Source organism: Solanum lycopersicum, chromosome 9, assembly GCF_036512215.1.
Source record: "Solanum lycopersicum chromosome 9, SLM_r2.1".
Lineage (NCBI taxonomy): Eukaryota > Viridiplantae > Streptophyta > Magnoliopsida > Solanales > Solanaceae > Solanum > Solanum lycopersicum.
This window is the reverse complement of record NC_090808.1, coordinates 40,311,688-40,327,091: the sequence shown is the minus strand read 5'-3', so window position 1 is coordinate 40,327,091 and position 15,404 is coordinate 40,311,688. Positions and strand designations below refer to the sequence as shown.

At 36.5% G+C, this 15,404-nt stretch overlaps 2 protein-coding genes across 3 annotated transcripts; both read right to left on the bottom strand.

Annotated features, from left to right (window-relative positions):
• Positions 1 to 1,186: 1,186 nt before the first annotated feature.
• On the bottom strand, positions 1,187 to 1,666 carry LOC138338510 (uncharacterized). The gene has a single exon (XM_069289475.1). It carries the CDS (start codon positions 1,664 to 1,666, stop codon positions 1,187 to 1,189), a length of 480 nt encoding a protein of 159 aa, XP_069145576.1.
• Positions 1,667 to 9,591: 7,925 nt separating this feature from the next.
• Positions 9,592 to 15,125, bottom strand: LOC101261955 (uncharacterized). 2 transcript variants are annotated; one of them, XM_019215514.3, is made up of 9 exons: positions 14,676 to 15,124; positions 14,555 to 14,591; positions 14,415 to 14,475; positions 14,283 to 14,328; positions 14,098 to 14,196; positions 13,888 to 13,956; positions 13,537 to 13,816; positions 13,300 to 13,430; positions 9,592 to 13,146 (listed from the first exon to the last, which is right to left on the bottom strand). In XM_019215514.3, the coding sequence occupies exons 1-9, from the start codon at positions 14,751 to 14,753 to the stop codon at positions 12,007 to 12,009; spliced, it is 1,941 nt and encodes a 646-aa protein (XP_019071059.1). In that variant the 5' UTR covers positions 14,754 to 15,124; the 3' UTR covers positions 9,592 to 12,006. The 2 variants fall into 2 exon arrangements, with proteins under 2 accessions (XP_019071059.1, XP_025888808.1); XM_026033023.2 differs by having other exon boundaries at positions 14,555 to 15,125.
• Positions 15,126 to 15,404: the final 279 nt, after the last annotated feature.

Below are 15,404 nucleotides of genomic sequence, written 5' to 3'. Positions count from 1 at the left end.
TGGGGATGCCCCATTCATCCCCTATGACCCAAATGGAATTGTTAGTGTTTTAACTGACATTTGTCTAACCCAAATACCTAGTAAACTAGCAATGCTAAAGCACCTATTTCTAGAGTTTTAACACGGCAATTTTGAGGGTTCTCAACCTAGGTCAGATAGAATTTGTATTAAAGAATGAACCCATCAATAAGAATTAGGCTAGTACTAATTTATAAACAAAAATTCAAAGTAAATGGCTAGAAATCAGAGACACATACCTAAGAATATTATAAAAACAAGCAAGGAATGTACTTGGTGATCAAGTAGAGAACCAAAGTGGCAGACACCGACTAGTAGATAGTGAATTATAGGAATTGGGGAATTTGAAAGAATGATCAGTTAAAAGAGAGGGGGTTATGAACTTGGAAGTTAAAAAGGGAGGGAAATGGGAGGAAGAGGGAAGGAGTGGGGTTAAATGAATGGGGGGGTTTTATGTTAAGAATTTTTAAAAACCCCAGACGGGTCGGGTCGGGTAAGCTTCATTAATTATGCAACGAGTCCCCGACGATGGTCCGTTGCATCTGAGACGATCTGTCATTGGTTATGTCGTGTGTGCCCTAGTTTTGAGAATAACAGATAGACGTACCTGGCACGACGGATTCATGTGACGGTCCATCGCGGTCATGACGGGCCGTCGATGTATCCGTCAGTGACTGTTGCAGAGTAATTTTCTGCAGAATTTCCTGGTGATGTACCTGCAAATTTAAAACCCATTAGTAGAAAATGCTACAATTACTAAAAAGAAAAAACTATAAGTATTGGGTTCCCTCCCAACAAGCGCCTGATTTAACGTCACGGCACAACTGAGGACACTTGATTACTCAGCCTTCATCAAGATGGTATGCCTCTATCACTTCATTCACCGATGCAGTATGCCCAAAATAGAGTTTAATTCGTTCTCTATTCACCTGAAACCGCACTCCCTCCTTGATTTTTAACTCAACTGCTCCATGACGAAATACTTGGGTAATCAAGTAAGGGCCTGTCCATACGGACTTGAGCTTGCCCGGAAGCCAATGCAACCTTGAACTGTCCAAAAGCACCAAATCTCCAACCATAAACTCTCGTTTTTCACTTTTTAGGTCATATTGGAGCTCACCACTCTGACTCATGGACCTACAAATATTGAAGGTCGCTTCTTCATTGTTCAACCAAAATTAATCTGCCCCTTTTCTTTATCAACTAAGGCTCTACCCGTTGCAAGGAATGACTTCCCAAGAATAATAGGCACTTCAAAATCGACTTCACAATCAAGAATAACAAAATCTGCCGTAAATATAAATGACTCCACTTTTACTAGAACATCGTGGAGTATCCCTATAGGCCTTTTCATTGTTCGATCAGCCATCGGTAGCCGAATCCCAGTGGGCTTTGGGTCACCCAAACCCAACTTCTTGTAAATAGACAGGGGCATGATATTTATGCTTGCCCTCAGATCACATAATGCTTTCGCAAAATGTAATGATCCGACTCTACAGGGAATAGTGAGCGCACCCTGATCTTTTTTCTTTTGTAAGAGAGATCTTGTAGCAATAGCACTACAATGCTTCTTTCTATCATCATTCTCGAAAGTGATCGATCTTTTCTTTGTAACCAGATCTTTCATAAACTTGGCATAACCGGGCATATCTTTTAGAGCTTCTACCAAAGATACAATGATAGAAAGTTGCTTCAACATTGTTATAAAATGCCGATATTTACCATCCTCAGTCTTTTTCACTAATCTTTGAGGAAAGGGGGGGTCTAGGCATGGGATTTACCTGCATAGGGACTTCTGCATCTTTTCCAGCTCTATCTTCTGCTTCACCTCTACCCTCTACCACCTTATCATTGTCCTTTCTCACCTTTTCCTCATTAGATGGCATAGGTTGGTCAATGGTTTGCTTACCACCCCGAGTAGTGATTGTCATACAGTGTGCATCATTTTTCGAATTTTGGACAGTGTTGCTAGGAAGAGTGCCCGGTTGCTGTGTGTTCACAGTCACAGATAATTGGGCCATTTCCAACTCGATTTTCTTAATCGATATTGCATGTGTATCGACTTTTTTCCCAATACCCGCTAAATCACTCCTTAACTCTTTAATATGCTAATCACTATCATCGAACCTCCTCATCATTTTGTGCAACATATGCTCAACTCTTGCCATACTATCTCCACCATCCCGAGGAGTAACTTCATGATTTTGAGGAGGGACATAGGGCCTATTCCTATCATTTTTGTTACTGTAGTTACCCCTGTTGAAGTTGTTGTCGCGATTGTAGTTTCCATCTCGGACATAATGACCCTCACGGTTAAAGTTACCATAGGTTTGACCTTAATTCCCTTGAACTTGGCACCAATTATCCTGATCTGAGCCTTGTTCACTAAGTCGGAAACCCCCCGTATGCTCATTTATTGCCTAGATATCCTGCGCATAATAGCATCCATCATTAGGTGGTGGTGGTTTAGAAAAGTAGTTGACTTCATTTATCTTTTCCGCACCCCAGTGACATGTTTTAATACCAACCCAAGCTCAGTTCTCATCGATGCCATCTCTTTATGGATCTCATCTGTGGATGGGTTGTGAGTGGATTACACTGCGAAGGTGTTTCTCCCAGTATCTGACTTCCTAGTACTCCAGGCTTTACCTTTACGGAGATTTTCTCTAACTTTTCAGTAATCTCAGCATAATGACACTCCCCATAAGAACCATTCGCTATAGCATCCAACACCGCTTTATTATTATCATCATGTCCCCGATAAAGGTATTCTTTTAGTGATCATCATCTATGCGGTGATTGGGTACGCTTTTAAAAAATGAGGTGAATCTATCCCAAGAACTACTAACTGACTCTCCTGGTAGTGTCACAATGTTGTTCACTTTGTCTTTGTGGTTTAGTTTCTTGGAGACCGGGTAGTAGCATGCTAAGAAAACGTCCCTTAGTTGGTTCCAAGTAAAAATTGATTTGTAAGGGAGCTCAGTAAACCAAATAGAAGCCTCTCCAGTCAGTGAGAGAGGAAACACTCTTAGCCCAATTACATCCAAGTCCAAGCCAGTCCTCCCTACACAGCTTTTACACACTGCCCTTACCTTAGCTATATGAGCATGTGGATCCTAAGAAGGTAGCCCTGAAAATAAACCTCTGGCAGTGAGCATTTGCATCAGGCTACTAGTTATCACAAACGTGTGGCCTGGTGGTAAAGGGGCAAGACAAGCGGCCATCGGAGTCTGCTATATTGTTATAGCCTCTGTAGTATTCTTTGGGACTGGAGCGGGATTGTGTCCCCTATGTTGATTTTCACCCGGAGCATCGTGTAATAACTAACCATGAACATCAACCGAATCTGGATGTTTTAGTTTGGATCATCATCATTAATTCTCAAGTTTTGATTGAACTCACTATGATGGACATCGCGACGGATCGTTGTGGTCATAACGTACTGTCATAGATTCCGTCGTCTCATACTTGTGCAATTTATTCTGCTTCTCTTCATTACCCTCAACGGTAGGTATGACGGATCGTCACAGGCACAACGGTCCGTCGAGGGTCTCCGTTCCAAAACACTTGAGCTCATGTAATTTGGGTACTGGGACTACTTCTCTGATATTCATGACGAACCAGCAGGACGGACCGTCATGTCTACGACGGTCCATCACGCACTCTGTAACCCCACACTTGGTTAGAATTCCCCATCTTCCTTCAGCAACTGCACTACGATGCCACCTACGGACCGTCACGAGCACGACTAACCGTCACAAGCTCCGTAGGTGGTACTTTTCTGTATTTCTTGATCAGAAACCTCCCCATTCATCTTTTAGATAGATTTCCTGCAAATAAAGAGAAACTTACATAAAAATTAGTACAAAAAGGCTTTTGGACACATTAAACTTAAGGAAAAAGTATTAAAAATACCGTGAAACCACGGTATATTAGTCGATGGAACTCGTGACAGACCATCGTGGTCACGACGGGCCGTCATGGCCTCCGTCGTCCCATACTTCAAAAATTCTTCTGCTGCTCTCTTCATTACCCTCAACGGAAGGTATGACGAACCGTTCCAAGCACGATGGTCCATCGAGGGTCTCTGTTCCATAACACTTAAACTTCATGGAAATAGGGTACTAGGACTACTCTCTTATCATTGCGACGAACCAGCAGGACAGACCATTGTGGCTATGACGGTCCATCATAAACTGTTGTAATCTCACACTGGGTCATACTTCCCTATCTTCCTTCAGCAGCTTCTCTACGATGCCACCTACAAACCGTCACAAGCTCGATAGACCATCACAGGCTACATAGGTGGTCTCTTCTGCATTTCTCGCTCAAAAACTTCCGCGTTCATCTTTGGACAGATTTCCTGCAAATAAAGAAAAACTTACATAAAAATCATTACAAAAAGGCTTTTGGACACTCACTAAACTTAAGTAAAAATCATTAAAAATATCGTGAAACCATGGTATATAAGTCATAGCTACCCATATGTGGTCAGCTCAACAAATGTATATCAAAACCATAATGTCAATCAGTAAAAATTTCTTTGTCCAAATTTTAGGAAGGCTCATAAAGTACTTACATTATTAAAGGAATCCCAAACTCAACTTTATGAAAGGTTGAAAGCAATGGGCATTCTCTATCCTATAGAAGGAAGACTAGCCACTCCTTTTGGAAAATTTTCCAGGGCTGACCATAGATGTGCTTATCATTAAGGAGTTATTAGACACGACACAGAGAATTGTTCAACCTTGAACCACAAGATACAAAACATGATCAACAACAATTTGATCAGTATTGAGAAAACCACCTCGTAGGATAATATATTGGATGCTTAAGAGTGAGTACAAGATGTTTATAAACTGGGTCATTGGAAGATATTCGTGACCAAAGGTGGAGAAAAAGAATGCCCAACATTGGTAAAAATTTGGCATATAAAGCTTTTACCTTTCTTTTGAAATGCGCTTAGCCTTTTCTTCCCTCATTTTATCGCACAATTCATCCAATGAACTATGTCTTACCTGAAATCTCAAGAATGAGATACGTAGGCAGCCTATGTCAGTCTCAGTCACTCTTTTATCCCCTTTTAATGTTTCCTTTGTTTGAACTATGTTTGACCTGAATTCTCAAGAATGAGATACGTAGGCGGCCTATGTCGGCCTCGGTCGGTTTCTTTGTAAAATTCCTACTTTTGTTAATCTCTTTGTGGGAACTATGTTTGACCTTATTCCTGCCTCAACAGGATACATAGGCGCCACACGGCTCAGTTATATTTCCTGTAAAATTTTCATTTCTCTTCATAATGGAAACTGGGACAGAATTTTTGAGAGGATCTCAAAATTTTTTTCAAAGATAGTCTTTTATAAAAAGTCAAAACAGAAGACCAAAATGCTACGGAGTTAGCTTTGGGTGGATCTCAAAAATTACAATAATCAAGTTTGAAACTGGGACAGAAGTATTGAGATGATCTCAGAAATTCCACAAATGTCACTTTAGGCAAACTGGGACAAAATTATGAGGAGGGGCCTCAAATTCTTGAATGGGAAACTTTTGAATTAACAATGAAAGTTCGGAGAGTTAAACATATTTTAGACCGTGGCATAATTTTTGAGGAAGGTCCTCAAAAGTTCCATTAAGACTGTCTGACAAAGGACGAACGAGCGTGTAAGCCAACTACAAGAAGGAGCATGGAAACAAGAACAACACAAATCAGTCCTTCAAACTAAGAATTTTTATTTGAATGCAGAATAACGAAATCACAAAAATAGCAATGTCAAAGCTGCCAAGCGTGGGAAAAGACATCATTTATGCCTCTAGTGGCCTCATCAACATAACTAGAAAACTTTCAGTCTCATTTTATCTTCATTTCATTATGTTGCCTTGAGTGATTTTTGAACGAGTTTTTTTATCTTGCAGGTATATTAAAGCCAACAGTAATAGATTCTTTCAAAGTTGTAAGAAACAATGTGCTGGAGAATCCCTAGTTACGAGTCATGATCAAAGTTACAATTAGGCTCATTATAGCCTAATCTCGATAAGCCAAATGACTTAATCTAGTTTTTCAACTTTAATTTTATTCTTTACTTTGTAGTCGATACTAATGTTTGGTATCATCCTTTGAGGGTGATAGTATTGGTAAAGTCAGAATCATATGAGAAAATGATCAAAAGTAACACTATCTTAGAATTGTTGCAACGGAAGATTAACGAATCTAATCAGAAAGATGTTGGTGACTGTAATATCTCCATAACAGTCGAAGTTATCAACTCATTATAAACTTTTTGATAACGATTGGAAATTTTTTCAACAACTTAAATTTTGTTGAGTTTGTCAAGGAAGATGAAAGTGTCTTCAATCTTCGTGTGAATGAATTAAGTTATTCACCTCGATAATTATGTCTTTTAAAGAGAGAATCAAAGTTGCAACATGTATGTACGTCAATTTAGGTTTTAGTATGTTTGTCGCATATTAATTTAGGCATGCGTGTTTCTTGATAATGATAGAGTCAAAATTCCAATTTGTTGGGTATCCACCCCATAAGTTGATTAAGTGTTTTGATGGACAATCAAAGACTTTGGCATATAGTTTTGTTGAGCGATCCACCCCATAAGTGGTTCGTATTTCAGTTTTTCCATTTCAGGATCCTAATTTTGAATTATATTAAAATATTATCGAGCATCCACCTCAATACAAATGGAATATTATCGAGCATCCACCTCGTTATAGTCGAAATATTATCGAGCATCCACCTTTTTGCAGATGGAATAGATTGAGCATCAACCTCGTTACAGTTTGAGCATTATTGAGCATCCACCTCGTTACAGTTGGAATATTATTGAGCATCCACCTCATTATAGTTGGATTATTACCGAGCATCCACCTCATTACAAATTGAATATTATCGAGCATCCACCTTGTTATAATTGGAATATTATCGAGCATCCACCTCGTTACAGATGGAATATTATCGAGCATCCACCTCTTTTATAGATGGAATATTATCGAGCATCCACCTCGCTATGGATGGAATATTATCGAGCATCCACCTTGTTATAGTTAGAATATTATCAAGCATCCATCTCGTTACAGATGGAATATTATCGAGCATCCACCTTAAGTTGGAATATTATTTAGCATCCACCTCGTTACAATTGGAATATTATCGAGTCATCCACCTTGTTATAGTTGGATAATTGTTGAGCTAGCTAGATCGTTTCAAAGATCACTGGAGTTTGCCATACAAAAAATAAGCAATGACAAGCACGAATTGTAATGGACATACTGCGTCTGAAAGCGACATATATTGAACATACTTATGTGACATCTTTCACATCAAGAGTAACAGAAAAGAATCATAAGATATACTACCACTTTTCAAGTTACATTTTCTACTAACAAGTTGTTTCAGTCGAGAGAAACCAAGTGGATGAATTCATAAATCAAACCACAGGTGTGGATGACATCAACAAGGATGCACCACAACATGAAACTTTTTCTTAGCAGCTAACTGCGACATAGTCCAAAGAAGTGGGTAAAACTCGTAGGACGCGAGCAAAAGAGCGACTTCCACTTGAATCTAACCACACCCATATCATAAGGCGTGTGGGTTTTTCTTTAGATTACTAGAAGCACCTTCCAATCAGATAGACAATGCACCAAGAGCTTTGAAGATTATGTTTGTGTAAGCTCTTACTTATGGATGTGAAGAGCTCCACATTCATGGCTAAGAGGTTACAATTCTCGTTTTCATACTCGACTTAATTTATCACTTGTCCAGAACCGAAGGTTATCTAGCATAATAGAATTCTTTTTCAACCGATCGAGTCAAAATACAAACAGCTTGATTCCCTATGCCAAGGGATATGTAGGCGAACTCAATGTTGAAAACTCAGTTGTACCCTGACATCTCTCTTAAATAGTATTCCCAAGCATGTCGATCCCTTCATAATTTGGTGTCGAGATGATTTTTAAATTCCTTCAAAATCGTGCGTCAAATCATACGTATCGATCTACAGGTGGCCTGAATTTCATATAGCTTGAGACATGTAGAAAACTCATGCCTAGGGTTCAAACATAATTCCTGATTCCGTACCAAATCCTTTCCTAAAGATGAATATTTGGTCGGTCAAAATTGGCTCGGTCAATTTTGATTTTCCTCAAATTTCTTGCATCAATCCAAGTAAAATAAGGGACAGCTGCTGACACCAAATTTGACCCTCCACGATAGGAAATCATTCACGATCTTCTTAATTTTCAAACAATTTAGAATGATTAGTTTTATAAAATTCAAATACTTTTCCAAAGTCATTTTAAGTAATCCTAGTCGGATTTTATATTTTATAATTAACAAATATATTATCATATAGTTTTATAGATATAATAGGTATATTTCATAAATCTTTGAAAATCATCATTTTCTCCCCCTCACCCTTATCCTCTCCGTACGAGATCTACCTGTAATCCATGTTTATTGATCTTACACCACTTTCGTCATTCACTCTAAATCTAGTGGGTCAAATCGTTCTTCCTTTGAAGAATGAGACAAGAATGGTACAATACAACCTTCTCAACCTTATCCTCCAAAAGTGATTCAAATTTCAAATTTTGAAGGGAATCATGTTTTCCCCCCTTCCGAATTTCCCTGTTATAAATACCCATCTATTTTATTGTTATAGGGGGATCTTTTTTTTTTTTTGAGGAGATGATTTTTTGGAAAGGAATTTAATATCTAGAATAGAAGAGAATTTTCTAAAAGAAATAGACTAAGAGTGTGTTTGTTATGAAGGAAAACATTTTCTAGAAAATATTTTCCAATTTTTTCATATTTGGTTGGGACAAAAGTTTTAGAAAATATTTTCTAAATCAACTCATTTTCCTTAAAATTAAGTAAAACGACTGCCCTTTAAAAATTAAGGAAAACATTTTCCAAAATTCTCCTCCAATTTAGAATAAGTTTTTTTTGGGAAAAACAACATTTTTTTTTAAAAAAAAAATTCAATTTTTAAAATTTTATTTTTTTACCCGATCGTGACCCCCACCCACCACGATCGGCCAGCTCCCCTCCCCAACCCCAACCCCTCCCCAAAAAAATTATTTTGCTTTTTAAAAATATTTTCAACATCAAATTTTTACTTTTAAACTCATACACCCCCCCCTCCCCGGCCAGCCCCCCACCCAACCCCAACCCCCAAATAAATTAATTTTATTTTTTAAATATATTATGAAGTTCAAATTTTTATTTTTTTCACTCCTATCCCCTCCTCCACCCCACCACCACCCCAAATAAAAATTGTTTTTAAAAAATATTTTCAATTTAATAAATTACTTTCTACTCTAGTAAAAAAAAAAGATGTCTCTCAAAAATATTTTTCAGTCATAAATAAAAAACAAAATCATTTTCGAAAAATATTTTCTACTCCCCGACCAAAAATGAAAAAATAAGTCAAAAATCTACTTATTTTCCAGGAAAATATTTTCATATTTTCCATGGAAAATATTTTCCATCATACCAAACACACCCTAAGAGATAAAAAAATCTCCAAAATATCTACAGGAAAAAATACATTAAGATCTCACAAGCATAGTATCATTAAGAGCTCACAATGTTACTAGTTTTCTTATTCGAATTGTCGGAGCCTGTCAGAATCTGATGAAGTTCTGATTTTGGTGAAGTAACCGTTCTTCATATCGTCAGCTCAGTTCGCTGCCGCGAGAGAGATAGACTTCCTTGTTTCATTCTTGAATCGTATTTATACTTTAGTTTATAGCCCATTATCTAGCGGATGATTTGGCTCAATGCCTTGTGATTGATCTTAGATCGCAATAGATGTACCTTATTTTCTTATGTTTGTTTTGATTCGAAATTAGTAGAATGTGTATGTATGGATGCCGGAGGACTGATGTCCGATCGTTTCTCTACTAGTTGCTGCTTGTATTTCTCATTTACCTTTACTTGTCTTTGAAAATGATGTTTATAGCTTGGGTTTGATTTCAGTTTGATGCTTATCCATTTACACTATAGCATTTATTTATTTTTTTAGTTCATTTTCGATGACTTATTTATGAGCAGCTGCTTAAGATTTGAGTCTATTTCAAGTCCTTTTTATTTTTCTTTAGCTTACTTCTTGCTTTCCTTTGTTATATTTAATGTCTTAAATTTCTCCAATTTAGATGTGTGACTTTAATGTTCGCAAAATATGACGCAAATTGATTTCTTCCTTTTCAGTTAAGTTTTTTGATTATGGTTTATTCCCTTTTTGCAAAATCTAGTCTTGTCTTGTCTTGGGTGGCATGTATACTTCCTAAAAAATTTGAAAGGCTCATGTTGAATTCATCTTGGAGTGTTTTACTATTTGTTGCTCGATTTAGTAGGCGTTTGTTTGATTTGGTTGTGTTAAGTAAGAATCATGCTAAGCTTTCCTCATTTTTTTATGCATGAACTTGGATCGGGTCTTCACGGACTCCCCAACCCTCGCATATCATTAAGTTGCATTTCATGTCGGCCCTTCTTTTCTTGGATTGAAAGAATTGAAAGATGAGTTGCACTATTGATTTTGAAGGCTGAAAACAAGATGAAATACGTCCTCTATACACTGATATACTATCCAGCGTAACAAATACGTGATAGAAAATGGCAACACAGGTTGCACTGGCCAAAATAGATTTTATGCATTTGTTGTACGGTCAAATATACAGGGAAGAGGGCTGAAATATTGCCCGTATATAGTGGTATACATGGAATATATACGTTGAAATAAAGCATAAAATGAGGCCCAATAATGCAGCCCGTTACCTAGACTTTAGGACAGGTTTGGGCCAGAAGCCCATCAAATTGGAATTTGGATAAAAGGCCTAAATTAAATATTTTCCAATTTATTTGTTGATTGACTAACATGTTATATATGATTTTCGGTTTGATTTAATTATCTCGTAAAATAAGTCATATCTGGTTTTAAATTTAAAATCAAATAATTATTTAATAGTTGACTTTAATTTCATTATTAGTCTTGACAACATTAGAATTATTTTCCTTAGAAAATCCCCCTTTAGTTTATTAAAATAATTATCTAAAAATAATAATAATATAATAATGATAAGTAAGTAAATAAATAAAAAATAAATTTTCTTTTACTTTTGTTTAAAATTTGAAAAGTTTTTTGAAAGTTATTTTTGTCAAATTGCCGGTCAACCGAAGTTAGCGGGCATTCCGAGGGCCTAACACTTTCGGAATGTACATTGAACTTCGAACCCATTTTTTTAAAATTTGATTTTTATCTGTTTAAATCTTTTTGAAAACTTTAAGTTTTTCTTGATTTTTATTAAAAAACTTAGCGGCGACTCTCTAAATTTGGAAAATTAATTTCTCTAAAATAATAAGATTAATTGATTTTTCAAAAATTATTCGTTTTTTAGTTAAAGAGAAGGTATATACTTATGTATGTTACGTTCATTCCACACTTTTTATTCCAACTCTCTATTTCATGTTTATACTCAAATGGGTTTTCTACTATTTTTCTGATTTACTTATAAATATGTTCTCATTACTATACAATCAAAAGGGTTGTTGGAATCTACTTCCTATTCTAAATTACGTTCAAGTGCATAAAAACATCAATTTTTCTACCACTCTCATTAGAATGTGTAATCTTGATATCCCTTCTCTTATTTATTTGATGGGCCTAGCCGATACCATCTTTAATTTTCTCATGTTAACTTCACTGCATGAACAATCAAATCATGTGATATATGATACTTTGTGTTTTAATCCTTCACCTTGATCATTTAAGGCCAACGAAAACAAAAATAAACAGGAGAGGAAGGAGGCTTGGTTTGCTTATATCCTATGCATTGATTTCAAGTTGTACAAGGATTAACATATTCAACTTTCTCAGAGGATATTTTTAATTCAATGCACTGTACGCTTTACATGACAGAACAATATCCAACAAGCAATTTACTTGGGATAATTTAACAGCATTTGTTCAAACTAACTCAGAGCTGAAGGGCCAAATCAGTGTCTATGGAAAGATGTGATGATTGATAATTATAATTGAAAGTCGGCATGGTCTGCAGAGTACTGTTTGGTTTGTCTTGCAGAGACGACACGGATAGATTTACTTCCCTGCCCATCCTATTATTACTTCCCTGACCATACAATGACCACTCCATGTTATGTCTTGATACTTGAGGCATGTCATTTTTCCCTACTGGATTCATTTGATTTAGCTGAGCTTTCAAGAACGGCATATCAAAAGTGAACCTGGAGCTCATTATTCCTGGAAATGGCATCACAGGAATAGTCTTGCTCAATTTCGACTCTGATGCCTGGCTCATTGGCTCAAGAAAAGTTGGGTTGATACTGCTGCCAAAATTGTTGTTTTGAGCACAAATAGCTGCTTTGTTTTCGTGCTTTGATCTAAAGCTTTTATTTTTAGTTTGACCTGAAATTGTCCCAGTGACATTGGGTTCTGCAATCTTGCTTTGTGATCGTGTCTTACGTGATGTGAAATTGGAACTCTTCTTGTTTCTCCACTTCACCTCAGATAGACTTGAATGAGATTGCTCTAGAGCTAGTACAACTGGCAGAACTTTATTTTCTTCCACCTTAGCAGTTCTTCTGCCGGGTTTCTTCGTATCCCCAGATGTCCCAATAGTAATGATATGAGTTCCCAAGTAATTCTCTTTTCTCTCACTTCCATTTAGAGTTTTCTTGGCTCCTTCTGTTACTTTATGAACATTCCTTTTGTAGCACAAAATTGACGTATGTTTCTTCTCTGAATATTCTGTGCAAGGAAGGGGCTCTTTCAGACTGCGCATGCCAGCTATTTTACAAGTCTCATCCCCCTTTGCAACATTACACACATCGATCCTATCACTGGTGCTTTTGAGAACGGAGCAAAAACCTCGAACAGGACTAGATAGATTCTTATATGAGGTTAAAACTCCAGTATTAGATTGATTTTGTACATGTGCAAAGGCAGCGAATCCTAAGCACGTTGGAGGACCTTTAGTTGTGTGAGAGAGAAGAAATGGATAGCTCCCTTGCATTTTCGCGTTGGCAACCGTTTGTGCTGTTGGTCCTAAGTCTCTGGCAAATGACATCAAGCTCTCTCTGTAACTACCATTCCTGTTCTACAATATCAAAATCAAATATTTTTATATATTGTAAATATGCACTTACATTTTTTTCATGTATGTTGTAGCCTAGTATAAAAACATGACAGAAAAATATCCTCCAACTAAACTGATTGAATTATGTGATTCGGCTGGAGAGGAAAAACTTACAAGAATTAGTGACTCAGGATTCTGGTTACATAGAAATGAGCTAGTGTCATGGTAAGGCGAAGGCCTGAAAAATTCATATGCAGAACAACGACCAGCACCAAGAGAAGAAAAACTTTGAGCATGTCTATTACCTGTTTAAATAGAGTAAGAATTATACTACTTGATTACTAGAGTATTTGTCAAAATTATAACTGATAATCAAAGAAACACATGTGTAAATCTCACTGTCTTACTTACCTAATAAGAATGCACCGTCAGTCGGAGCAGCATCTTTGGTGGATAGGGAAGGCCTTTCTTTGCTTCTTCTATATGTTGATGGAACACTAGGCCCAAGTCCAATATTCTTGGAGGAAACATCAAGGGCACCATCTGGTATGACATATCCTGTATCTCTGGCCTCATTTTGCAATCTTCTCATCGATCTACGTCTGTTCACTGGAAATTCTACTTCAATGTTTTTGGGATTAGTTTTTAGGACGTGAAATGCTTTCTTAGCTAGATCATATATAGCACGAGCCTGTAAAAAAACATTCGAATTTGTTACTTCTCGTGATATCTGTAACAATCAAATTGTGTAAAAAGAAATACCTGTCTGAAGTAAACTGTACCAGAGGAGTTGAAATGCATTGCATTTTTGGGAATCAGAAATGCATCACGCTGCAGTTTCAAAAGATGATTCTCAAGATTACTAAGACCAGACAAATTAAAGTTGAGTTGATGAGAGCACATTCTCAAATGCTGCGTGCTACAATCAAACGATTATCTCAACTTGCGAAAAAGATGCATGATCCAATTTACCTCAAACTGTTGGAGGTTCTGATACATTCCTTCATGAAGCTTAGCCCTCATTGTACCAAAATCCATAGGCTCTTTAATGATTTTGTAGTAATCTTCCACCTTAAAAGAAACACATGATGTAAGTCAGTAACAAGACATGGTTGGCCTTTAAAAACCAAACCCAATCAATGATGAATAAAACCAACCTCAGTGGGATCAACTGGTTCTGCAAATATTTCATAGGTGTCCCTCCTAACATGATAAAAAACAATCTAAAGTAGTAAGATATTCCTTATAATGTATGTATAATAATTTGAGGATGAATATTGCTAACTAACCTTTGCAGAACGTCGAGAATTAGTTGTAGTATACGTTTTTCTGGCAACTTTGTTGGTTTACCTGATAGATAAACATAAGTATAAAACTGTCAAAATTGAATAAATAAATTATATAAGATATATGTCGAAATCAGAGTTACTATTGAACTTGGATGAACGTGCGGTGCGGCCCTTGTCCTGCAAGAGGTAATAAGTAATTAGACATAGAGAGTAAATGTGCAAAGAAAGGTGACTGACAAGATAACTAGTACAATATCTAACCTCCCCAACTTGATGGAACTTTCTCTTAATACTTGCCCTTGTGCAGGAAGATGCAGATGGGCCCTCTCCCTTTTGCATTTTCCTAACTTTCTGTTCATACTATTTCATTTCATCATCATCGTCATCATCATATATATATATATATATATATTAACACATGGAGCAAATCTGTAAATTAGGATAAAAACAATTCACTCTTTATTACACCATCTCTCAAACCAGAAATCCTTTAAACACACAACCATGTACATCCACCCTTTTACTCAATTAAATTTGTCAATGCGTTACATTTAATCGGATTATATATACACACTCCCGTCCGTACTACAACCAAATCTTCACTTATAATTACAACATTAATGCTCATCACTCCATATACAGAACCAAGTAACCAGCCACCATTTTCCTCTCAAAACTTTTACTTCTATACCCATCCAACGAACCCATTCATTATTTAAAATCAAAACTACAAGAAATAAATTTCACACACAAAACTGATGACAAACAGATTTAGCAAACAATAAAATGTTACCGACAATCTCATCTTGCAATTTTTTCTATAATAAAATTTGGAAGCTACCTTAAAAAATACTAACTTACAATAATTAATAATTCATATATTTAAATATACTAGTTTTATTGATAGTTTTGCTCAAGTAAACTATTTTCTCGTATGTGATTCTTCCATGCTATAATTGTAGGATTTTTTTAAAAAAATCGACTGTGTAC

Bases quoted from the DNA above. Each gene is read 5' to 3' on its own strand.
- LOC138338510 (XM_069289475.1), bottom strand. From the start codon at position 1,666: ATGCCCGGTTATGCCAAGTTTATGAAAGATCTGGTTACAAAGAAAAGA.
- LOC101261955 (XM_026033023.2), bottom strand. From the start codon at position 14,753: ATGCAAAAGGGAGAGGGCCCATCTGCATCTTCCTGCACAAGGGCAAGT. The intron at 14,476-14,554 runs GTAACTCTGATT...TTTATCTATCAG, and splicing joins ACGTTCATCCAAGTTCAATA to GTAAACCAACAAAGTTGCCA. The intron at 13,147-13,299 runs GTAAGTTTTTCC...TTGATATTGTAG, and splicing joins ATCCTGAGTCACTAATTCTT to AACAGGAATGGTAGTTACAG.